The sequence below is a fragment of the Trachurus trachurus genome (genome assembly GCF_905171665.1).
Source record: "Trachurus trachurus genome assembly, chromosome: 19".
NCBI classification, from domain to species: Eukaryota; Metazoa; Chordata; class Actinopteri; order Carangiformes; family Carangidae; genus Trachurus; species Trachurus trachurus.
In genome coordinates, this window is record NC_139913.1 from 4,953,647 (window position 1) to 4,979,336 (window position 25,690).

At 40.1% G+C, this 25,690-nt stretch overlaps 2 protein-coding genes across 2 annotated transcripts in view; one reads left to right on the top strand and one right to left on the bottom strand.

The window, feature by feature from the left end:
- The window catches only part of acsf2 (acyl-CoA synthetase family member 2), a 288,967-nt gene that overhangs the window by 223,615 nt on the left and 39,662 nt on the right, over positions 1-25,690 (bottom strand). The window lies entirely within an intron of this gene.
- On the top strand, positions 3,761-22,305 carry LOC311002971 (nuclear distribution protein nudE-like 1-B; the record flags this gene model as incomplete). Its single annotated transcript, XM_083994602.1, has 8 exons — positions 3,761-3,846; positions 8,980-9,133; positions 12,799-12,947; positions 13,798-13,934; positions 15,195-15,368; positions 16,383-16,477; positions 17,280-17,425; positions 22,212-22,305. 8 exons carry the CDS (start codon positions 3,761-3,763, stop codon positions 22,303-22,305), a joined length of 1,035 nt encoding a protein of 344 aa, XP_083850728.1.

The following is a 25,690-nucleotide window of genomic DNA, read 5'->3' on the forward strand; positions in this document are numbered from 1 at the left end:
ATAGCCTACATTTTTTTTTTCCATAGTACAATCAATCAATCAATCAATCAATCAATCAATCAATCAATCAATCAGGCTTTATTTGTATAGCACTTTTCATGCCCACAGCATGAAAGTGCTTCACATGATAAAAACAAGGAACATAGGGGACACATGTTGGAAGACACACATACATTCACATACACATTCGGATTCACACAACATCACACACATTGGAATTTATTTACCATTTATTTACCATTTACCATAAAACCATGATTGTTAAACAAACTATCTGATGCCTACATATATGGAATGCCATTTTATTTATATTCCATTTTATTTAATTTTAAATTTAATTTATGTATATTGTATTCATATTTATTTATTTATCATCCAATTTATGTATTTCGGGACTCATTTCATGGTTATGTTTATGAATTTATGTAATTATGATAATAATAAAAAATTGCATTCCATACACAGCTAGCTACAGTGAAATGTTTCAAATATCAGACACATAAAAAAAACCCTGTTCTAGTTGATGACCAGCAGGTTGTGCTAATTTATCAATAACTGTGTCATATGCGCAGCTCGCGCGCAGCATTGAAGCTCGTGAAGACGAGAATACGTAAGGAAATCCACCCTAAAACTGTTTTTTCCCCCCCTCCCTTGTATTCTGCTTTTTCTACATTTATCAACAAAGATAATTGTTCCCACTGAGTTTTAAAAGTGTAAATACGCAAAGCTTCCACAGTCTAAACTAAATGAAGTGCAACAGGAATAATAATTGGGGTCAAAGTAGAATTAGTGTTTAGGGTGTATTGTCCCTTTAAAAGCCCCGCTGAGCGGAGCAGCTCCAGCATCAGACGGAGGAGACTCGGCCTCAGCAGCAGCAGCTCAGCCTCGGACCATCGGGAGCAGGATGGACTGATGGACTGATCCTCGTCGGTGTTTTGGGGCGATGTTCAGGTACACGAGTCACGGTCCTTCATCCTGTTTTATCTTTGCTGCAGGGTTTTTTATTGTATTTTATTCTATATATTTGTTTATTTTTAAATCGCTGCTCGTTGGTTTTGCTCGTGGTTTGGTTTGCACACCCAGTTTTGACAGCTGAGCTCAGCATCAGCTCCGGATCATATTCATCTCGTCTCCAGTCCTGCTTGATGTTATAATCCTAAAGCGATGGTTATATTTTTACATTTTAAGTGCAATATAGCCTATATATATTTTAATTAATAGCCTATATTGATATATTGGTTTATTTCTTTCGTTTCTAAATATGGATGCTGATCAGAGGCAACAGGGTAATCTCTCCTGTGGATTAAATCCTTCTCTCTTAATATAGATTTAATAATAATCTGGTTAAATGGTAAGATTTCAAAGTGAAATCTTCATTTATTTACATCTAGCTCTTGACCCACATTTAAATCACAGGCTGCCCTGCTGTCATGTGAACCCATAGGCCAACATTAACATCAGCTCATGTAGCTACTTTACATGTAGGAAAATGTATGTTAATTGTGTGTTTGTTTGTTTTTAAAATGCAAAGAATCAGGCCACACTTTAATGATGCTTGTTTTGCCTTTTCCTCTAGCTACTTAATGCCTCGGGCTCTGGGTGACATGGTTGAATATAAACTGAAGCTGAATTATTCAGGGACTACAGAGTGTAACAGAAGTCTTTTCTTTATGATGCAGAAAGGTTGTTTCTGTTCATGATCTCATCTCGTGTTGGAGGTCACGTCTTTATTTCCTGTCACTCTGGACACAACAGAAGCATCTGTCGACCTTGTCCTGTCTCCTCTGTCTGTGTATCATCATCATCATGCACTTAAACTCGACGTCTTTCAGCCTTTTATCCTTGTTGACACGACCACCCACTGCCCGACTGACCTCTCAGGGGACAAGTAGGGCAATACAAGCATCTGTTGTAGCTCGGCCCCTCTGGGCTCCCCAACAAGATGAATAGTTTCCTAAAATGTCATTTAATTTTTTAAATAATGGCACAACTCAAACAAAATGCATGTGATTTGGTTTCCATATGGTGGAACCAGTGAGGATTTAATGGACTGATCTGAGTCTTTCTCAGTGCTGTATGTTTTGGTTGATAAGAACCAACGTCTGCTTTTTTTGTGGCTTCAAACTTTGCAGGTGAACTAAAACCATCTTGATTCAGAAATGACGTCCCGAGAGGAAAAATAATGTAAATATCAGCTGAATAGTCTATCAGGATTGTTTTTACTCCCTAATATCATCATCAGTCAGCTCCTACTGACCATCATGTAGCTGTCACTGTTAAAGGGATAGTTGAACAAAATAATCATGTATAATTATGTAACATTACGACACATGAAGCAAATACTTGGAACTATTTTCTTGAGTAAACGGGAGTAGCTACACTAAACGTGCGCTTTTGAAATCACTCCGCCCAGCAGCCATGTCTGGAATGTAGTTCCGGCTACGCATTTGACTCTAAAGCAACTCTCGTAATGTTACATGATTATTTCATAGCGTGGTGAATGTGCAGGTCAAAACTTGTCCACCAGAGCGTTGTGGAGTTGTTGGATTGTGTATTTGATGAGTTTGATGAGTGACAGGCGAAAGTACCGTTCACATCCACTGTGTTCACTGAGCAGCTCACGTCTCTGCCCCGCTGATCTCAAAACAACATGCACTGATAATTATAGGAAATTAACCTACTGCTATGACTATAGGGATTATGGTGAGAGGAGGATTTGCCAAAATGTTCAACTATCCCTTTAAATAAGAGCTACAATGACTCAAGATGGTTAAATAAGACACTGATTTCTGTGGCACCACTTTGACTCCATCACTGTTCACCAGGGGCGGGGGTTATTATGGTCTGTAAACTGTTGTTCCTCCTCTGTAGCTCTGTTGCCTCTGTTCATCACAGCACCAACAGCTCAGTTACAGTTTCCTAAGAGGAGGAGAAAGAGGAGTAAGAGGAGGAGGAGGTCTCCTAAAAGGGCAGCGCTGTATAATGATGTGAACTGCTTTTTAAAAGAAATCTGTGCAAAGAGCCACAACAGCCTCTCCCTTGTCCTCTCACCTTTGTTCTGTGGATGTGAAGCAGGTGGAGGCGGCTCGGTGTCGGTTTCAGCTCGGGACAAAGTAAAGGAACAAACCGGTTTAATGCTCGACTGCAGAGAGACACTGGTTTGGGTTTTTTAGGTTTTCATCAGTTGGAGAGACGTGTATCTGTATCTGAAGACTTTATATATAGCGACAAACACCTTGTTTCCTGAGATTCAGCAGGTTTTCGTTGAAGCATTTTGTGTCGTTTTCTTCTGTGTAATTACGAGTTGCTGTGGTGGTGATGATGATGAACGAGGCTCCTGGTTTGTAAATGTCACCTCTGGGGAAAATGGGTTTTTTCTCTGCACTTTCCTTTTAGAGGGAATAAAAGCTGATGTTACAGTACAGATGTTTGCTGCTGCATGCTGTCATTTGACTCCTATTTCAACTTGTTTATCAAACTGAAGATATCGTCTGTTGGTCTCCTGGAGGATGCTGGGAGTCTGGAGGCAGCGCTTTTGATGATTTAGTGTTTTCATGTCGTGTCCTCAGACGTTCGCTGCCTTTTTTTTTATCTTTATAAACCAGGAGATTTCAGGCTTATAGAAACAAGTTCATGTTTTTGCAGCTTCAAATGTTGTAAACTTGACTTTCCCCCTTTCTCATCTCTTTTCATTCTTATCTCATTGTAATCGCTGTCGTTTCCTCCTTCCTTCCTTCCTTCCTCTGCAGATTTCTTTGCCATGGAAAAAGATATGATCCCGAAATTCTCCTCCAAAGACGAGGAAATTGACTTCTGGAAGTCTCTGTCCCTCAAGTACAAGAAAGGGTAAGTAAAACAGCCCGTGTTGCGTGTTTGGTGACACCGACAGACACACAGACTCATCCAGGAGTCAATATTTGTGACCCATTTAAAAAGATTTGCATCTGTAACGAGGCTGGAAATCAGAAACAGAAACAAACAAACACTCTGTTGCTGCTCTCAACTGTATCTGTAACTGACCGAAGAACTATTTCTATTTTTTTTATTTTTATCACAATACTAATTAAATCAATGTGCATCTCCTTCTACATGACATATGGGCTAAACATTAATGTGTTTAACTTGAGAAATGAAGCGACTGCAGCTGTTTGTCATAATAACAGAGAAACGTCTGAGGCTAAATGAGTGAGTGGAGTCAACAAATAAAAATAATCCCAAAGTTTTAAGAAGTTTCAACAGGAAACGGATGAAAACAAGTTCTTATACTGTGACGTATTTATACTGAAATGACTTTGAGGTGTTGAAAAAAAACTCATTAAGCATATCAACAATGAGTTTATTCCGCTCCGATTGACAAAAATGAAACGTAAACTGTGCACTGTGAGAATGTGGATGCTGAAGCCCTGCCCCCTATAGGCAGGTAGAGCAGAGTCACCTGAGCTGCAGCAGGTTCAACATCTGGAGGAGTAGCTACTGTAGCCTCGCGTCACCAGGCTCTTCATACAGAGAGGAGAAGAGCCTAGTTTCTGTTCACTCTGAATTCTGTCCGGAGTTCACCAAATTCACCAAAGTAAAAGTCTTCACCAAAATAAAACTTTAAATTCTGGCGCACCATCGATTTCCGTCTCAACATTATCAGGCAGCGATGTTAGCGATGCCATATTGTTGTGGTTGTTGTTGATGATGATGATGGAGCATGCTACATGGCGAGCATCACGCAATTTATCTCTCTTCCGCCCCCACTGCCCCAAACTTTATCGAAAAGATGCATTTACAAACTACAGGTATAATATGTACAAAACTAGGATCAAGTGCCTATTAAATAAAACGTACAGCTGAAATAGACAATAACTTGTATTACAATTAAAGCAGAAGTAAGCGATCCGGTTTTGGGTAACTTCTTGTCAGCCGAAGAAGTTACCCGGGAGTTAGCAGCCCCCACCCTCGTCATGGATCTATTGGTCCTCGTCCCTACATCACCACATTCACGCGCATCCCTTGGCTGCACACACAGAGAGGACCGCCCCTTTATGCCGTTCTCTCTCCTCATTGGATAAAGGTTGTAGGATACAAGGAAGTATACAAGAAGTTTTCTCCTTGGCTTACAGCAGAGCAGAGTGACTGACAGACCCGTGTTTCAGACCAAACACTCTATAGAAGTGATTGCTGTCGGAAGATAGAACTATTTAAGACTTATATTAACGCAAACATTCCGCTTACTTCTGCTTTAATGGCTCTTCTTATAAATTATATTCTTTAAATTAAAAGGTTTCACCGCATTTTCATTAGCTTGGTGCTTTTATTTTGACGGAAAGGTTCCGGTTGCTGAACAAAACAGCCACTAAACGGCCCCAGACTACGGAGGAGAGAGTGAACGAGTCCAGATGAGTGGAGGCAGCTCGTTGTTCGTCCTCCAAAAGACTCAGAGTGACGACAGCCGAGCCGGTTTGGTTTCCGGCTCTCAGTCTGTCGGTCTGGTGGCGGTGACTCTGCAGGAGGACGAGTCTCTTTAGTCAGTGAGATGTCGCCCGGCTCAGTTTTCACATCAGAAAGACACACAAAAAGACTTGAATGTCTCTTTGTCCTCTTTGTGTCTTTGAGCAGGTTTCTGTTAGGACACACACGGTCGCGTTAATTCTCACCGCAACTCGACAGGTTAATGATCTAAAAGCTGCTAAAATTAGCCCGGTTTGGCTCTTCATCTCGCAGCAAAGTCGCTTGATTAAAATCGACTAATTGAGACGTGAACATCCTGGAAACCAGTGGAGAGACACACCCAACACACACACACACACAGACGCACACATTTCTATAAGAGTCTCTAGACAATGAGCTTCCTTCAGTCAAGGTCACAGCGGCTCTGATTGTGTGGAGCCATCAAACGACTCTTGTTTCATTGGGATGTTTTTATGTCACAAAGGCTGAAGTTTCAAAGCTCCATGAATCAATATCAGGTGAAAAACAACCACAGTGAGTTCCCACCACAGGTATTTATCATCTTTGACCTCATTAGTTTGGTTTTTAAAGCCTGAAACTGTTCTGTGTTTCTGTGTTTGTCTTCGGCTGCAGCCTGCAGGTGTGTTTATTGTTGTTGTTCAGCTCTTTTACAACCACCTGCTCAACACTTAACGCCAAATTTAGCCGCTATCTGTTGAGGAAAGTAGGACAGCAGCAGCTCGGGAGCTTGGGTTTTGTCTGTGAAGTTGTTGGAAGCCAAAAAACAAAGACAGGTCAAAGAGCCAGAGATGAAACTACAAACTGATGTTATTGTTGCTTTTTACCCTCTGGATGTGTAAAATAAAGGACTAAATGTCGTATTAGCTTTAAGTATGTTGATGTTTGTATGTTCCTGCTGCTTTGAATGAAACAAATAGATCAAATAGTTTTTTATAAGGATTCAATAAGATTCATATTTTAGTTTTAAAGGGATAGTTCAACATTTTGGCAAATCGGCCCATTGCCATAATCCCTATAGTTTTAGCAGTAGGTTTGTTACCTTGATGCAAGCTATTTTTAGAACGGCGGAGCAGAGCTGCGAGCTGCTCAGAGCTACGCTACGGAGGCTCATGGGATTTCTTGGTTTCTCTCATCAAACTCATCAAATACACAATCCAACAACTCCACAACGCTCTGGTGGACAAGTTGTGACCTGCACATTCACCACGCTATGAGATAATAACAGAACGTTACCAGACAGAGTTGTTTTAGAGGTAAATACAGAGACTGCTTGCTGAAAAACTGTCCCTGAAGGCAACGCGCATCAGCGGTTTTGCATGAATTTCCCTCTAAAACAACTCTGTCTGGTAACGTTGTGTTATTATCTCATAGCGTGGTGAATGTGCAGGTCACAACTTGTCCACCAGAGCGTTGTGGAGTTGTTGGATTGTGTATTTGATGAGTTTGATGAGGGAAACCAAGAAATCCCATTAGCCTCCGTAGCGTAGCTCTGAGCAGCTCACGGCTCTGCTCCGCCGTTCTAAAAATAGCTTGCACCGACAATTAAAGGTAACAAACCTACTGCTATGACTATAGGGATTATGGCAATGGGGCCAATTTGCCAAAATGTTGAACTATCCCTTTAAAGCTGGAAGTGTTTTAAGGAGCAGCAGAATCAGATGTTGTTCTGCTGCTTGTTCGTGTTTTGAATATGAGCTGATAAAGTGTGAAGAGGAAGCTCCAGTCAGTGTGAAGCCGTTTCAAACTGGAACCAGTTCAAAGTCGTGAAGTCCAACTGAGTTTCCACGGCGACTGAACATGACCAGCGTTTGTAAGATTTTTTTTTTTTTTTTAAAAAGAAAAAGAAAAAAATAGAGGATTTCCAGGCTCAGTGCCACCACCTCCAGCTCTGTAGCACACACACACACACACACGCCACGAGGGCTGGTTCAGTCCATTTATAGATCCCTGTGTGTCTGTGTGTGTGTGTGTGTGCGCGGTCATGCATGGTCATATCAACAGACGGTTACATAACCTCCACTCCTGGAAAAAAGCTGTTTCCTCCATCACTTCATGTTTCACTCACAGTCTGACGTGTGATGTCATCAGTTGTTGTCGAGCTGCAGCAGATCTGAGTTCAGCTTCTTAAAGGTCGAGTGTTTGCTGATGTGACAGAGATGATGATGATGTTGTTGTTGCTGTTGTCGTGTCAAACACTGAGCTGCTGTAAACTGTGACACAATGACTCTGGATTTCTACTCATTAATTCATTCAGCGTTTATTTTAGCAGGAACAACACACAGAGGTCGAGGCTCATTTTACACCGAAGCTCAGCAAAAGATAAATGTAAAAGGTCAGACTGAGACAGTGTTGATTTCTCATTAAAGAAAAATGAAATAAAATCCAACAAGGAGGAACAGTAAAATCTATAAAAAACATTAAGAATACATAAAAACCCTTACAGTGGTTAGAATTTTCACAATAAGGGCGTACAGATAGGCTAAAACAAGAATTTCTGGAAGTAAGTAAAGTATGACCTCAAAGTGAAGTGAAATTTTTAGATTATTCTGTAAATTCATCCAGTATTTTGCCCTTCAGAAATCTTATTTAGCATTAAATCTATAGTCTCAAACTCTTTGCTTTTGCATTAGTATTTAATCAATTTATCAAAAAGGAGGCAAAACCCACAAACAGGGTTGAACATTTTCTTGATTTATACTAGTATTTATTGATCTTTCATGTTTTCTGCAGATATTGTTATAATGAAGCAATGAATGACAATGGATTTCCCATTGGGGATTAATAAAGTAATTCTTATTCTTATAATATTGTTAATATAACATGATTTATTGAGTGAAAACCTGATGTTGCTATTGGGAAGTTTTCCTGGAAATCCATTCAACATATATATTTCTAATGTTGTTGCACAAACTGAACTCCAGTCACCTCCTGTTATAGTGATGATGACATTTTCAGAGACTGAATCAAATGTTCATGAGTCAGAGGGCAGAACATTTCATTTTTATTGATTTTATATAGTTTTCTTGTGTTGAATTTATGAAAACGGTTTCGACTGCTGCTGAAAGTGACAAAATGAAACTATGAGGCCGGAGGCATCGGGCTTCAGCTGATGAAATTTGAGCCGAGTCATAAATCTGATTCTGAAACGTCCCAAAATTGCCTCTTTTTTTTTCTTTTAATAGGGGATGATCTGATAATCTGCTGCAGCCATGAGGCCAAACTACACTTATGTTCCCGCTAAAGGTCAACGACAAAGAATAACAGAGTTTTTAAAATCTATATTTAATCAAAGCAGCTCTTTAATGTTCTGGTGTTGGAGGCTCAGTCTGTGGCTTTAATCTGGTTCATAATGTTTCCTGCAGCTGTGGTGAATGTGATTACAGCACCAGAGTTCACTGATCCTCAAGTGAGACGAATCGTGGATGAGATGAGGAGTGTTTGTTTGTTTGTGTGTAGAGATGCTGTAGATAAAATAAAAACATTATAAATGCGTAAAACTCCTCCTCTTCTCTGGTTTTGCAGGTGTCAGGAGGCTCGCGAGGAGCTGCTGGAGTTCCAGGAGGGGAGCAGGGAGCTGGAGGCCGAGCTGGAGGCTCAGCTGGGTCAGGCCGAGCATCGCATCAAAGACCTGCACTCGGAGAACCACCGGCTCAAGAACGAGGCCGAAACACTACGGGTGAGTGAGTGAGTGCAGGAGGGGGATTGTGGTGTCTGCACTGCAAAAACTCAAAATCTTACCAAGAATATTTGTCTTATTTCTTGTCAAAACTAATCTCTTTCCTCTTAAAATAAGACTCATCAACTAAAACTTAACTTGTTTTTAGATCATTTTCACTTGTTTCAAACAAATTTTCACTTGAAATAAGTAGAAAAATCTGCCAGTGAAAGCAAGTTTTTTTTGTGCTTGTAATAAGAAAGAAAAACTTGCTTCACTATCAGATTTTTTTGAGCGAAAATATGCTTGAAAGAAGTAAAAAGTGTCTAAAAACAAGCTACTTTTTCATGTGACGAGTCTTGTTTTGACTAGAAATAAGACGAATATTGTTGGTAAGAGTTTTTGCAGTGTGTGTCTCTGCTGCTGCTGCTGCATCAACGTCAATACAATGAAGGTTTTATCAGCTCAGGTTTCATCCTCCTCACTCTCCTCGCACTCTGACGTTAGCTCGGCTCTGATCGAAGCTCCTCTGTCTCAGCAGTTTTTAACTTGAATAAAGCCGACGCTTAAAAAAAGAAAATAAATTAGTGAAATTAAAGCTCGGCACTTTCACACTCTGTCGGATGTTCAGTAAGTAAAACTAATAAGATTTAGAGAGGATTGAGATCTTATCATCTGATACTGGATTTACAGCTCAGACAGCGAAGAGGATGCATGCAATGTATGATGAGTCAGCATCTACTGTACTGACAGATCTACTGAGGGATTAAACAGGTTTATAGGAATACAAATTAAATATTAAACTATAGGAAGGAATTATGAATCATACACATGTAACAGTGTGATGCAATTAATTGAAACTGTATTATTATTATTGGAGGAAAATGTATTTTCTTTCGATTTCTTTTAACCCGAATTTGTCTTTTACCTCATATTTTCAGAACGACATTGAACGCCTCACTCATGTATGAAAGTGCCATATTTTCTTCCACTTCTGTGTTTTATTTTGAAAGTTTGATCCATAAGAAAAACCATCTTCCATCTCCTCTCTCAGCTTCTCTCTGGAGCTCTAGTAACAACAGGTCGGTGTCAGCCAATCAGAAGAGAGGAGGAGGTTCTGAGCCTCTCTTCTGATTGGCTGACCATTTTCAGACTGATCTAGTAAAAAATATAGTAGAAAATTAGAGTAGATTTCAGAATAAAACACTCAGAGAAACCAAATCCTGCAAGTTGTTGTTGTTGGATGGATGGTGGGTCCAGGTGGTGAGGGGGCGGGGCTTTGTTGTGACATCACAAAGTGACAGGAAGTCCTGACGGCTGGTTTTAAGGCTCAGTTTCTGAATACAGGCTGTGTGCATTTCTCTGTGGACTGAGGCTTTGATACTTTCACAGTATTAATATAGAACCTAGAGCTGCTTTATAATCACACTACACATGGACATCTACCTTTATACTGTATGGAGCTTTAATACAAACATCTACCTTTATACTGTATGGAGCTTTAACACAAACATCTACCTTTATACTGTATGGAGCTTTAATACAAACATCTACCTTTATACTGTATGGAGCTTTAATACAAACATCTACCTTTATTTTGAAGGAGCTTTAATACAATCATCTACCTTTTTATTCTGGAGCTTTAAACAGCCTCCACTGTGAATGTGACTTTTGTAGATTGATGATGATGAGACCAGCGTTCAGTATATTTACATATGGTTTTTAACCTTTACAATGCATTAAGCTCTGAGCCAAGTACAAATACAGTCTCCATGTGAACCCTCTGTACCTTCAACATAAATATTTGATGCCCCTTTTTTTTTTTTGGTAGCCATCTTATATCATCACTCGTCCTTGAGTTCAGTCCCTGGGGAGTGAGGAGAAGTGAAGTGAAGTCGCGCTGTAACAGCTGCTGCTCCCCTGGACGCTCTTCCACTCTGCTCTTATTTATTTAATCTATCGGAGCTGCATCTGCTGGTTTTATACACAGGAGGTCACGGGGAATATTGAGGTCGCATCTATAGGAGCCTGTAGTAATAAAAACCTGCTCTAATGCACACCAGAATAAAAGATAATAAGATGCCGCATGTGGTGGAAGAAGAATAAAAGGGATAACAACAACCACACTGTCTCATTTCTGGTGGATCTGAGCCTGTTGGACTTCACACAGTCATTATGGGCTTTATTTATTGGCCTCAGCGAGCAGCAGCAGCAGCAGTGTGTTAGTGCTGGAGATGAGATGTGCGATCTGAAAAGGTATAATCTCATTTCAGGGAGGCGCCGAGGTAAAACGCTCTTTTTCCAATCTCGACACCTGCTCAGTCTGCGCTGAACTGATGCAGCTGATCGGTGGCGCTCATAAATAATGCATCAGGTCACGTCTCTCACTCTTATTCTCACTCTGTAATAACCCGAAGGCAGGTGGCATGTGTCTCCAGCCGGGAGGAAACGTTTGTGTCGAGGTGTCTGTCTGTCGAGCTGCAGACTGAGGAGGGAAGACATGACACTGTTTCCAGGAGAAAGAGGGTTTTTCTTTTCTTTTTTTTTGCTTTTTTTTAAGCAACTCTGCTCTGTCGGCTTTTCAGGAATGTGCTGTTGTCCTGAATAAAACAACACTGTCCTGTGGCTTCATGCTCTCTTCAGTATAAACAACAGGTTTTCAGAAAAATTATCATTTGTGTTGTGAACTGAAGGGTTTCTTCAGTTGTTTTTCTTAGAAATATTGTTTTCTTATTCAGAATATTTGCACCAATTGTTGTCAGTTTTCTGTTCAGAAAGTACGGTGGCCTTAATATGCAAAAATATTACAATAAACACAATTTTTAAAAAGAAGATGCAACATTTAAGACTATTTCAGGAAAATAAAAGCCAAAGTACATAAAACGCCAAACCATTTAAGAAAACATAAAGATTCTTTGGAGGCACATTTCAGGAAACACATTTTAGACGTAATTTATTAGAAAATACAACATAGTATGTATTAAAATGAAAAGAATAGATCTGTATTGTGATTATATGAATAGGCTACAGTGAAATTGAAATGCAATCCTTGGTGGGAATAATTTTAAAAAATGCATCTAAAACCATGAAAAATAAAAAAATAAATGAAAAATTCAGCAAGCTTATAGAACTAAACAAAAAAAATTACATTTAGAAACCATAGTGTCAATTTAGAGAATAAATCAAGACATTTTTACAAAATGCAACATATAGGAAAATGACGATATTTAACAAAACTCTAATATTTCAATTTTAAAATGTGCATTTTAATTTTTTTTTTTTTATCTGATGTTATTGTGTTTTGCACCTAAAGGCCACCGTACTGTGACATGTCACTCTGAGGTCTGTCTGACCCGTTCACAGTCCAGAGTGACGTTGTGTTGATTGAGCGTCCGACAGAGCGGCCGCTCGGCTGCAGGAGAGGAGGATATAGGTCAGACCTACAGACGAGTGTTTATCGAGCTGATTGTCTCGGAGCGTGAGGAAATATAGGTCACACCTCCACATCCACATCATCCACCACTGGCTGAGCGAGCGCAGCACTGAAAAATGGATGACAGGACCCAGACGGTGTTTAAATCGTGTCCTATATATGTGGCTCTGTGCTGCCTCGTCCATCATGTTGTATAGATTTTAAACGCGTGATCAATAACTGTCGGCTGTCTTGTCCGCTGTCGGTCCCTTAGGAGAAGCTGGAGCAGCAGTACGGTCAGAGCTACAAGCAGATCGCCATGCTGGAGGACGACCTGGGCCAGACGCGCAGCATCAAGGACCAGCTCCACAAATACGTCCGCGAGCTGGAGCAGTCCAACGACGACCTGGAGAGAGCTAAGAGGTCTGAGCCGGCCCTGAATGCACCATAAGATTAAATATATCAATCACAGCTAATATAAGGGGGGTGAACACTGCAAAAACTCCAAATCTTTCCAAGAATATTTGTCTTATTTCTTGTCAAAATATCTCCTTTCTAGTCAAAACTAATCTCTTTCCACTTAAAATTAAGACCCATCACCTAAAAATTAACTTGTTTTTAGATCATTTTCACTTGTTTCAAACACATTTTCACTTTAAATAAGTAGAAAAATCTGCCAGTGAAAGCAAGTTTTTTTGTGCTTGTAATAAGGAAGAAGAACTTGCCCCACTATCAGATTATTTCAAGTGAAAATATGCTTGAAAGAAGGAAAAAGTGTCTGAAAACAAGCTACTTTTTTAATGTGATGAGTCTTATTTTAAGTATAATGAGATTTGTTTTGACTAGATATGACAGTTTGACTAGAAATAAGACAAATATTCTTGGAAAGATATTTGAGTTTTTGCAGTGAAGGTGTCGTTTCCCCTCCTCCTCCTCCTCATCAAAGCAGCTGTTTTGTGATGCTTATTTTAATCTATATGAAAATTTCCCACAAAGACTCAGTTCTGATAATCAGCAAACGGGATCAAATACGATTGATCTGCTGATTTTAATTGGATTAAAATCAATGCTGCGTGTGCACAAACCTGACATATTGATCCCTCATTAACACTTCAATAATGACGAATAGAGGGCGACTGACTAACAGACTGAGTGTAAAACTTCCTTTTTTAGGTTTTGCAGTAGGATTCATTTTCTCATTCACTTTGTTGTTTCTTTCTTTCATTTCCCGCCTCGTTTGAACGCCTCCTCTCTCTCTCTCTCCGTCTCTCAGAGCGACCATCGTGTCTCTGGAGAACTTCGAGCAGCGTCTGAACCAGGCCATCGAGAGGAACGCCTTCCTGGAGAGCGAGCTGGATGAGAAGGAGTCTCTTCTGGTCTCCGTGCAGAGATTAAAGGACGAAGCCAGAGGTGATTATTGACCCGGGGTTTTTATACTAATGAGCCTCTCTGTCAATCACCACGCTGCCGGCTCATTAGCATACAGCTGCTCTGCCTCTTTCTTTTCTTTTGCTTTCCCACACATTTGTAGGGATTTATTCATTTCCTCTCTGTCCTCAACTCATCTTTTCTTTTTCAGAATTTACATCACAACAACGCATATATGCTATACATCAATAAGTAGTGGTCTGAGCTAGGAGGGGGGGGGGGTGAATAATTAAAAATTAAATGGAGTAGAAAATGAAAAGAAAAGGATAAAACAAAATGGAAAGAAAGATACAACAACATATCAACAAATGAAGAAATATATCTCCTTAGTTTCGTCATTTCCTTTTAAAGGGACTACGAGGAGTTTCAGAAAGCGACTACATTTCCCATGAGCCTCCGCGCACACGGTGAAATTCTTGGACCGGCGCAAAACGGACGAAAGTGAAAACATTTGCCAAGAATGTTTTTATTAATTAGAATGAAAGTCGGAGGTTCGAAGACGATCAGATAGCGTCGTAGTTCCGACCATAAACGATGCCGACTAGCGATCCGGCAGAGTTATTCCCGTTATGACCCGCCGGGCAGCGTCCGGGAAACCAAAACTAGGAAATGCTGGACGAGTCGACCACTAAATAATAATATCAAAATAACAAAACAATAAATTTATCGAAAATGGACCCATTAACAGGTTTGGGTAACGTAGATTCATCCACATTAATATGAGACTCTTTATAACCAAAAGCAAACTCCTCGGGGTCTCTTCAAACTCAAAATATATTGAGGAACAAACCTCATTTATATACTGTATAGCCGAGATGCTCTGAATTTAAATTAAACTCCCAAAAAAGTGTGATGAGGAAACATTGTTGTGTCATTTTAAGACTTTTACATTAAAAACCAAACCAGATTTCTGATATAAAAACATTAGTAAATGGGTGGGGAGCCTATAACAGCTCATTAAAGTCCCAGGTAACGAACGATGAGATATGACGACGATATGAGACTCTTTTATAACCAAAAGAAAACTCCTCGGGGTCTCTTTAACTTGTCACTTAGTCTTTCTATAGGAAAAACAAAAAAAAATGTCTTTGCACCACTGATCCATTTAAATAAAATACATTTTCTGGCCAAAAATAAGTAAGGATATTTGTAAGTAATTGTAGTCAATAGTCTTGGTCTCTTTTAAAGCTCATCTTTTTTTAAACTTAAATTTCTTCTTTCTCTGTTTCCTCCTCCCTGCAGACCTGAGGCAGGAGCTGGCCGTACGGGAGCGACAGTCGGACGTTATCAGGATGTCGGCTCCCAGTTCGCCCACACAGGACAACGAGAAGATGGACACGGCCGTGCAGGCCTCGCTGTCCCTCCCCGCCACCCCGCTGAGCAAAGGTCTGGACAACGCCTTTGCCAACCCAGCAGGTAGCTGCAGCTCCTCTTCCCCCGAGTGCATTGGGGGTTTTTTATAAACCATTATTCAAGCACAGACAGGAAATAAATCAACATAATTAAGGACCGGCTCAGATTTCTGTGTGGACACATTTACCTGCTGCACAGTGGCTCGTTTATTCATGTGAAGTGAAGACAAAAGGAGCCGAGGAGAGAGCGTGCATTAATTCAGAGCATCTTTGATAAATTTAGGCTGATAAACTGCATTTGCATAACTCGGTCTGTATTTTTATAAGCATCAGCCTTTTTCTTCAGATTAATCAATGTTTCTCTTTCAATAATGGATCATTTATCTACTTGACCCGACTCCCTCGGCTTCCCTCAGATCCACGGGTGTTTGTCAGCTGAGTTTTCAGATACAAAAGAAGTAGAAAAGGAGAATTTAGCAGCTGAAGCCGGTGGAGAACAAACATGGAGCTAAAAGGAAAAAGTGTAATCATCAGGTGGACACGAGCCAACATCAGTCTGCACCTGCCAGATGTGCAAGACACAAATAATGATTCACAAATCTGAATGAACGGCTGACTGGAGTTGCACCATTAATCAAAATGTTTCAACCAAGACTGTATGGAGGCTGGGGAAGGCCACACTCACAAATATATTTATAATATCTCAAGGTCTAAGTGGTGAAATACTAAGAAATGTTTAAAAAACAGGGCTAAGAAAACATAAAAAACATGACAGATAAGAACCAAGACAAAAAGACATACTACCAATTATCAATAAATAAAAGTACTATTAATAAAAAACAAATAAAACATAATTTAAGAGTTCAAGATCAATAAATATTCAATAAACAATACAACATTTATTTTCCTGACCATATTTTCCAGACAAAATACCCACATGAACAACATTTTAAATCATTTCCAGTGAAAATCTGGTGCAAAAACAAACTGAAATCTGTCAAAATTAGTTCAATATTTGTATTTATTTGTCTCTTTATAATGTTTCTGTCCTCTCTCTTTCTCTCTTCCTCTCCTCCAGTGTTATCGAACGGTTACGGCAGCAACTCTCCTCTGACTCCGTCCGCCAGGATATCGGCCCTCAACATCGTCAGCGACCTGCTGAGGAAAGTCGGGGTGAGTCGCCGCTTCTCCGCTTCCTGTTTCTCTCTTCCACCGCACCAGAAAGTTGCCTGTCTCTCCACAGCATCACCACCATCATCATCATCATCATCTGTCATCTTCTTCTTCTTCTTCGCACTGTCTCCAGATGACTGCAGTCCAATAGAGTCATTATGTCACTGTTTAGAGCAAGTCAAAAATTGGATGAGCCAAAATTACCTTCTGGTCTCCCCCAAAAAAGCATCAAACAGCTGCAGCTCATTCAGAACGCTGCAGCTCGAGTTTTAACCAGAACAAAGAGATCAGATCACATCACCCCGGTTCTTAAGACCTTACATTAGCTCCCAGTCAGCTACAGAATAGATTTTAAAGTTCTGCTACTGGTTTACTAATCACTGAATTTGTAGGTTTAGGTCCAGAATACATGAATGACATGTTAGTAGAGTACAAACCCAGTAGAGCTCTGAGATCTACTGACTCAGGTCAGATAGTGGAGCACAGAGTTCAGACCAGACATGGTGAAGCAGCATTTAGCTGTTATGCTGCTCACAACTGGAACAAACTACCAGCAGAACTGAAATCAGCCCCAACTGTAAACACTTTTAAATCCAGGTTAAAAACATTTCTCTTTTCACATGCTTATAGCTGAGAACTTAAAACTTTATCTATTTTCTTTTATTTTACTTTTATTTGCTCTTGCTTTTAACTCTGTTTTATGCTTCTTTCTTTAATGTTTTGTCTTTATGTAAAGCACATTGAGTTGCCTTGGTATGAAATGCGCTATATAAATAAAGATGCCTTGCTTTGCCTTCCTCAGGCCCTCGAGTCCAAACTTGCCGCCTGCAGAAACTTCGCCAAGGACCAGAAAGTGAGGAAGGCGCTCACTCTGGACAACAGCAACGCGCTCAACGGCAACACGGCGCGCTACTCGCAGTCGCTCCACACGTCTTATTTTGACAAAGCGTGAGTGAAACCATAAAAACCCACTCTCTTCTCTCTCTCTCTCTCTGTCTCATGAACCATGAGTCATTATGAAGGGAGAGTTGTAATAAAGCGATGACCTCAGTCTGATCCGTCATGATGTGTTTACTGGAAGTCTGCAGTGTGGTGGATGATTCAGGGGCAGAGATGGCGGTCGGACATCTGAGACTTGTGTGTGTTTTCTCCCAGCAGGACAGAGATGGTCACGTTCCCTGCATTGATTCTGGGTAAAACTGTAGTGTGTGTGTGTGTGTGTGTGTCTCTAACAAACTCGTTTTTCTTACTAGAATAGAAAATAGAAACGTAAATGTGGGTTAGACGGAGGACGTCCGGGCGGCTGAGTGTTGTGTTTAATGGTGCTGGGACCTTTTACTGTAACTCTCTAATCGCTGCTCTGATCTGACAGTGTGAGTAGTTTCAGCCTCACACATCATCTGACCGTTCATTATAATTAACACAAAGAGCTTCCTCTACTCTGCTGTGCAGCGGATCATACAGCGACTGAACCTCGTTATTTATTTAAAAGTGGATTTTTGTTGGGGTTTTTTTTTGCTCTGGTTTGAGTTTTGTCTAAAAGTGATGATTATGGAGAAACATGAACCTTTGTATCGTCTTCCCTTTGACCTGAGCCAACTCATCATATTTTTATTATACAATTATACAGTTTTGATTATAATATTTAGTTACAACCAGAGGGAACAGGTGTTGATGGATCACCACGGACAGGTCAATGTCAAAATTAAGTCAGGATACTGTTTTGAAACCATTTCAATAGAAAGACTGATTAACCACAGATGGTTGTTTTCACACTACATTTCCCATGAGCCTCTGCAGACGATCAGATACCGCCGTAGTTCCGACAATAAACGGCGATTCAGCAGCGTTATTCCCATGACCCTCCGGGAAACCCAAACTAGCAAATGCTGGGCGAGCCGACCACGAAATAATAGTAACAAAATAATGATAAAGACAAAACGATATATATTATATTATTTATCGAAAATGGACCCATTAACAAGTAGGTAACGTAGATTCATCCACATTAATATGAGATTCTTTATAACCAAAAGCAAACTCCTCAGGGTCTCTTTAAAGGTGTACAGAAAAGAAAATTGAATTTGAGCCCACTCTGGGTCATGAAATTAGTGTAATAACTGATCTATCAGACGATGTAGGCCAAACTTTGTGCAAAATTCTATTTTTGAGTAAATGTGTGTGTATTTTTTTTTCCGCATTGGATAATGCAGGCGCACGGATTATACGTCAGCCTGTACACGATTCACCAGCCACTGATATTGGATCCGTCATCCGTCATTCAAACGTCTGAGACACGCACACACACGGAGCTCGGTCTCGCCCCAAGCTTTGAATATCCCGCCCGCTCGATAACGACCAATCAAATTTGTTTTCCTTACTCGGGTAAACTCGTGTTGCAGCTCGTGACAACTTGGCACAACACACAGGACAAACGGCCATTTCTGAACACCTTTAAACTCAGAATATATTGAGGAATAAACCTCATTTATATATAGCCGAGATGCTCTGAATTTAAATTAAACTCCCAAAAAAGTGTGATGAGGAAACCAGATTTCTGATATAAAAACATTAGGAGTGAGGAGCCTGTAAAAGCTCATTAAAGTCACAGGTAAGGAATGAGCAGAAGGAAACGGGTGTTGACCTCTGCAGACTGTGACGAGCACTTGACTGTTTTGTTTTCTGCTGCGTCACTGTTGCTGCTGCTGAGAGCAGACTGAGGCTCTGCTGTGAGAGACTGAGCCTCAAACACAATGTTCACAGTTGTTCTTGTGTTTGCGCTGCCGGAGGCGTCGACTCGACTCAACTCACCTTCAGAGGGAAATGTGACCTTTTGATCATCATGAGAATCAGAATCTGCTACGTCACTTCATTCATTTTTTTAATCCCAAACTCAAAAGCATCAAAAGAGCAAAATCTCTCTTCAGAAAACTCGTCTATTGTGTCGACTCTTCTCATGAAAAGTCCTTTTTCTATTGAAGTGGAGTTAATTTGTCTCTGAGCTGGTGGACCTGCAGAAGAATCCAGTCGAACCAGTTTAACTTTCCAGCTTCCTGCTCCAGTTCTATCTTTAGAAACGCGTGCACAGTCGTGTTTGTTTTGTACACATCTGTGTCTCGTAGCTGCCGTGTCCCCGGTTTGTCCCTGGAGCTGGAGACGGTGTGGGTTTATGATGATGATGACAGAAGGACGGAGTCAGGTCACTGCTCTGTGTCCTGTTGGCAGCAGCTGCTGGAAAAGAGGAGAATTAATTAACACTGACTGAAAATATTAAAGAGACTTTTCACCCATGTCCTTTTTTATGTAAGGAAGCTCATTTCTGCCAGAACAAATAGATGACAGGGCTAAAAGGAAAATTTATGGGAAAAATAACAGATTTTTATATTCCAAATCAAAACTTTGTCATTTATAAACAATGGTACAGTGCAAATAAATAATCCAAAATGGTGCTTAATCTTATAATTTAGGTTTAAAAAGTGAGTTTAGAGGCCTTTTTTTTTATTTGTAAAATTAATCAGTAATACTTAATTGATCCCCGATGGGAAACTGTTATGTCACAGTCTACACATATTTTAGAAATAAAATGATACTGTAAAATTTTGAACAGATACCCTGTCACTAATATAATACTATTCATTAGATTCACATGACGTCACTGTGTTTCTGCGCCGCCATATTTGTGTCCGAATCAGGGCAATCTGGGCACAGATCACGTCACGTTACCAGAACAAGTGGAGTAGTAGGAGGAAATCAGCAAGAGACCGAAAATTGACGTTATTTGAAAGATGCCAGGATTATATTGTGCTGTTGACTGTGATAGCAGTCGCCAAAGAAACCCCGGACTGCAGTTTTATTCCATCCCAAACGACGTAAAGTTATAGAATAAATAGTTGACTGCAGGCAGTCTATCAGTGGCAGCATGGGCTGTGACAAGTCTCACAAAAAGAGGGGATTCACTTTTTTTAAATATTGGATATATTGAATTCTGCATTTTGATTATTTTCTTATTCACTGATTCTGCATTTAGGGTCTTTTATTTCTGTATAACAGACCGTTGCTAAGTAAAACGGGCCGTTGCTAGGGACGCCGCTCTGATCAGCGGAGCAGGGCAGAAGAACTATCAAGGATTTTTACCTTGTGTTTCATTTTTACCAGCTTCAGACTAATTGTGATGTTAGAAAAATGACTTGTAGCTTGTTAGAGGTAGAGTGGAGGCTCTCTGCCTCCCTCACCGCTGCTGGAAACCAAACCTGCGATCAGAGCGGACAGAGCGGACGGGCCAGCGCAGTGTCACAGCTGTGACCAGCTGTGTCTGTGCCACCGCGAGTCCGTGACACAAACGTGTCCCGTAACCGTAATCTCTTATGACAGACAGGACGACATAAATGCGCACATCGTAACATTTACATGATAATTCATCAATCTACTGATTGATTATCAAAAGCTCGTTGAAAACAACTACACACGAGTCGACCGGGAGGAGGGTGAGGAGCAAACAGCGGAGAAGTGACCGGACTAAGGACTTTGATCAACATTACGTCTCAAATTAATTAATTAATTCATAAACTGTGTAATAAGTGGGATAATATAGAGTCTGTCTGTTGTTATAGAGATATAAACCCAGACAGGATGTATGAAACCCTGTCATTTTGTCAAGAAACTGTCATTTCCATCCTGCGGTTTGCATGCTGTCATATGAGGAGACCTGTCAAATCGGACACAAATATGGCGGCGGTCCCTTCGACGTGACGTCACTGCAACCCATGAATATACAGTGAATGAATGCAGATGAATTGTATACAGAATTGTTATTGAAAGGTGACATAATGATCATCTCATTATATTGATTGTTGCATCAGAATTTCAGATTAATATCTAATGTTTTTAATTTCATTCCGTTATTTTGTGGCACCAACGAGCTTCCGTACGTATTGGCTGCTATGATGTCATCTTTGTTTGACAGAAGCTACTGTAGCCACGAGCTAATGGACCAGTGAGTCACGACGTCGGCAAATTGACTCTGTGATATATGTTAAACAACAATATTTACATGAATCGCTATGAGGGGCTGGACACACCTGCAGGAGCTGCTCTGTTGTTTAAAGGTGCAGGTCCCCTGTCCATCATCAAACTCATCAAATACACAATCAAACAACTTCACAACGCTCTGGTGGACAAGTTGTGACCTGCACATTCACCACGCTATGAAATAATCATATAACGTTACCATACAAGAGTTGTTTTTAGAGGCAAATGCAGCCGGAACTACATTCCAGACATGGCTGCTGGGCGGAGGGATTTCAAAAGCGCTAGGTATTTGCTTCATGTGTCATAATATTACATAATTATACATGATTCTTTCCTAGCGCAAAATGTTGAACTATCCCTTTAAATAAATAAAGTTGCATAGTTTGTTTTATTTCTATGTTTCTTTATTAGTTTTCCATCTTTTTGTTTCCTTTTCGTCCGTCTGGGTCGTTTTGTTTCTCCTTCTGTTCAGTTTTCACTCTTCTAATGAGTTTTAAATATGAGCAGTCGCCTCGTGCAGCAGCTCTGGCCTGAGGTGACCTCTGACCTCTGACCTCTCTTCTCTAATCCATCCATGATTATATAATTAAATCTGAGGCTGGTGTTGGGTTCAGGACACTCGATCCATCTGCTCCAATTTCTGTTTTTAACGTTTTTTTCTTTTCTTTTTCTTTTCTCCTCTTTGCTCGTCTTGTGTCTTTTGCAGCCGGACCTTGAACGGACTTGAACCCGGCGTGCTGACGGCCATCACCGTCGCGCCCACCGCCACCTCCCCGGGCCTCATGCCCCTCGCTGTGTGACGCCAACTACCACCACCACCGCCCAGCTCCCTCTCTGGTGGAAAAACATCACGTCTGAGAAGAAGAGAAGAGTCCAGATGAAGAGGAAACACACTCGGCCAACACTGTAAAACTCCTCCTGCACTGCAAAAACTCAAAATCTTTCCAAGAATATCTGTCTTATTGTCTTATTTCTTGTCAAAATGTCTAATTTCTAGTCAAAACGTATCTCTTTCCACTTAAAATAAGACTCATAACCTAAAAATGTACTTGTATTTAGATCATTTTCACTTGTTTCAAACAAATTTTCACTTGAAATAAGTAGAAAAAGTTGCCAGTGAAAGCATGTTTTTTTGTGCTTGTAATAAGAAAGAAAAACTATCACCACTATCAGATTATTTGAAGTGAAAATATGCTTTAAATAAGTAAAAAAGTGTCTAAAAACAAGCTACTTTTTAATGTGATGAGTCTTATTTTTAGTAGAATGAGATTTGTTTTGACTGGAAATAAGACAAATATTCTTGGTAAGATTTTGAGTTTTCGCAGTGCGTCGCTCTGTTCTCACACTTTGTGCTTCGTCACCCTGCTGTGCTGTAACTAAACGGCCCCTTGTCTGTATATTACATGTGTTTCTGTAGCTGCTGTTCACTCACTGGCTAAAAACCCTCTCTGCTGTCGACACGTTTTTAAAGTTTGATGAAGGGAAATATTGTGCAATTGATGTGTTTTTTTTTTTTTTTTTAAAGTTAATGACACTTTTTTATTTTTTATTTTATTTTCCACGAGCAATAACTTCCATTAAAGGGACAGAGAAGAGAAGTGAAGTGAAATGCACTCACATCCACTGCTGCAACTAAGAGGTTTAATGGGTTGGCACATGTGCAGACGTCCTGAATAATCCGTGTGACCTTTTGTCTCCTCATCAATTATTGACGTTTCGAAATGTCCCAATATCTGATGTTTTAAACATAATAATCTACAGGGTTCGAGTGATTCAGGCTTCCATTATTGTTTTCCCCCTGCACCGTGGTGTCAGAGGGGGAAAAAAAACCTTTTGTGTCATTGTAGTGAGTCAAACACAACATTAACTTCCAAGACTATGTGACATGATGTGTACAGTATTGGTCATATTGATCGTTATTTATAGACGGCCGGTCACTCGGTGGTGCAAGTCGACCAGCATTGTTTTGTTTTTTTTAATTTCCTGTAGTCAAAGTTTGTTTTTATCTTGTTTTAAAATCCGACTTCCTTCCTCCCTCAGCCCAGTCCCAGTACACGATATGTAAGTGAAGCACTTTGACCTTGCGTGAACTTTAAATGTCACTTTCTTTTTTTTGTTTTGTTTTCTTTTCATTCAAGTGCAATATTGTCTGTTATGGTTTGTGGGTTTGATTTATTTCAGACTTTTACGGCATGTTTTAATAAAAGACGTAATTATACTCCCATCTGTTGCGTTTGTAATGTTTCAATAATCAGGAGATAAAGGACAAAACCGCCCTCTGCTGGACAAAACATGGAAAAGACAGGAGCTGAAGAACCTGAGCTCACTTTTCACACTTTAATTATTTAATCATTTATAAACATGATGTCTCAAAACAGACATAAAACACTAGATCACATATTAAACTCATGTTTCTGAATTCCAACGTGTCTCCAGAGTACGAACAGTTTGGCTTCTTGCACGGCGAACGTCTCCAGCAGCACAGATGTCTTCACTTGTCGTTACTGGAAACAGAGGATGTTTGAGGATTTACTCTTAAGTCCACTGGTGAAACAACGGCCCAAGGCAGGAGGATTCACAAAGCCTTTAGTGTGTTTACACAAGTGACTCAGGCTTTGTTCAGTGCAAATATATATACGTATATATGTTGTGTCCACATCTGTAGATCTGCTCCACATGATCCCTTGCTGCTGCCGTCTTCACTTCAGCTGCTTCCTCCTTTCTTCTTGTCAGCCAGCTCCTCCATCTGCCTCTGCCTCCTCTCCAGGACCTCCATCCTCTTGGCGTCGGTTCGCGCTCGCTCCTGAGCCCTGAGCTCGGCCACATCCTCCATGAATATGTGTCTGCGTGGAGATCAAAGTGTTGCATTGGTTAATGAAGGAAGGAAGGAAATCATGATGAGACATTTTGCATTCACAATTAAGACGAGGAGAAATCCAACTTTAGATTTCACTCAACATTTACTCTAATTACAAGACAATATCTAATTGACAATGCATGAATATTTGGAGCTGTTAAATTAAGTTTCAGACAATTACAATATATTATTGTGCAAATGTGCCAAAAAAACATGTGTCTTGGATGGTTATTTTACAACAGAACAAAGCAAAATTAACAAACAGTAGGAAATAAAACCAGGTGAGGGACTATAAAGGTGAGATTGTTTGGAACAAGAACAACCCATCTGCTGGGTAACTTAAAGGATGAGAACTTTATTGTCTTAACATGAATGAGCATAAATCACAGTAGCTATCCATACTAAATACATAAACAAGGGATTTAAAGAATCAAGGCACTGCAGTAGGTTCACAATATTAACAAACAAAGTATGTAAAGTGTGGTATAAATAAAGGATGGTCACATTAAGTATTGATTTCATTGCTTTACTTAAATCCTAAGGACACATATATATAATTCACCACTTTATATTATTGCATCAGACATAATTCACATAGCAGCAAGTTAACATTAAAATAAGGACTACTACCAAGGACAACTAACTTTATACAATCAAAAGGCTGAATGCATTACTGTTTAAATAAATGATTAAAAGGATTGTTATCATTTATCCTGTAAAGACTGTAGTAAGACTACAGACACAGACCTACTGTCTACGTGCAGGAGTGAGTGTAGCTGTCCAGGTGAGTCACTGACAACAACCAGAAACAGCAGAGGACGTGCACGTGCAGGACAGGTGCAATAAAAACACCATAGTTACCTGTTGAAGAAAGCGGTGGCCAGTCCGACGATGAGAGTACCGAACAGGACGGGCTTAGCGAGACGTTTAGCTGCGGACAGTTTGTGTTGTGTCATAACTGCAGCAGAATATCAAGTCCAAACCAAACTCACTGCAGAGAGAGACCGAAACCAGACGCTGAAGTTCGTCTCTGGCTTATAACTTCCGGTTCGGCGGTTAAGGTGAAAGATTTTTTTTTTGTTCGTTTTTTTTTTTTCATTTGTCCAAGAAATTAAATAATATATATCTCAAAAATTGAAAAAAAAATATATATATTACGCTTTCACAAGAGTTATATATTCAACTGTTGAACCGGAAGCTACGAATCGGAAACCAACTTCAGCGTCTTATCTGACCTTTATTATGAACTATTACGGAACACACACACACCTTATCGTCCTTGGTCGTCATTATTATTAAAATATTTTGGTGCTGCACACATTTAACTA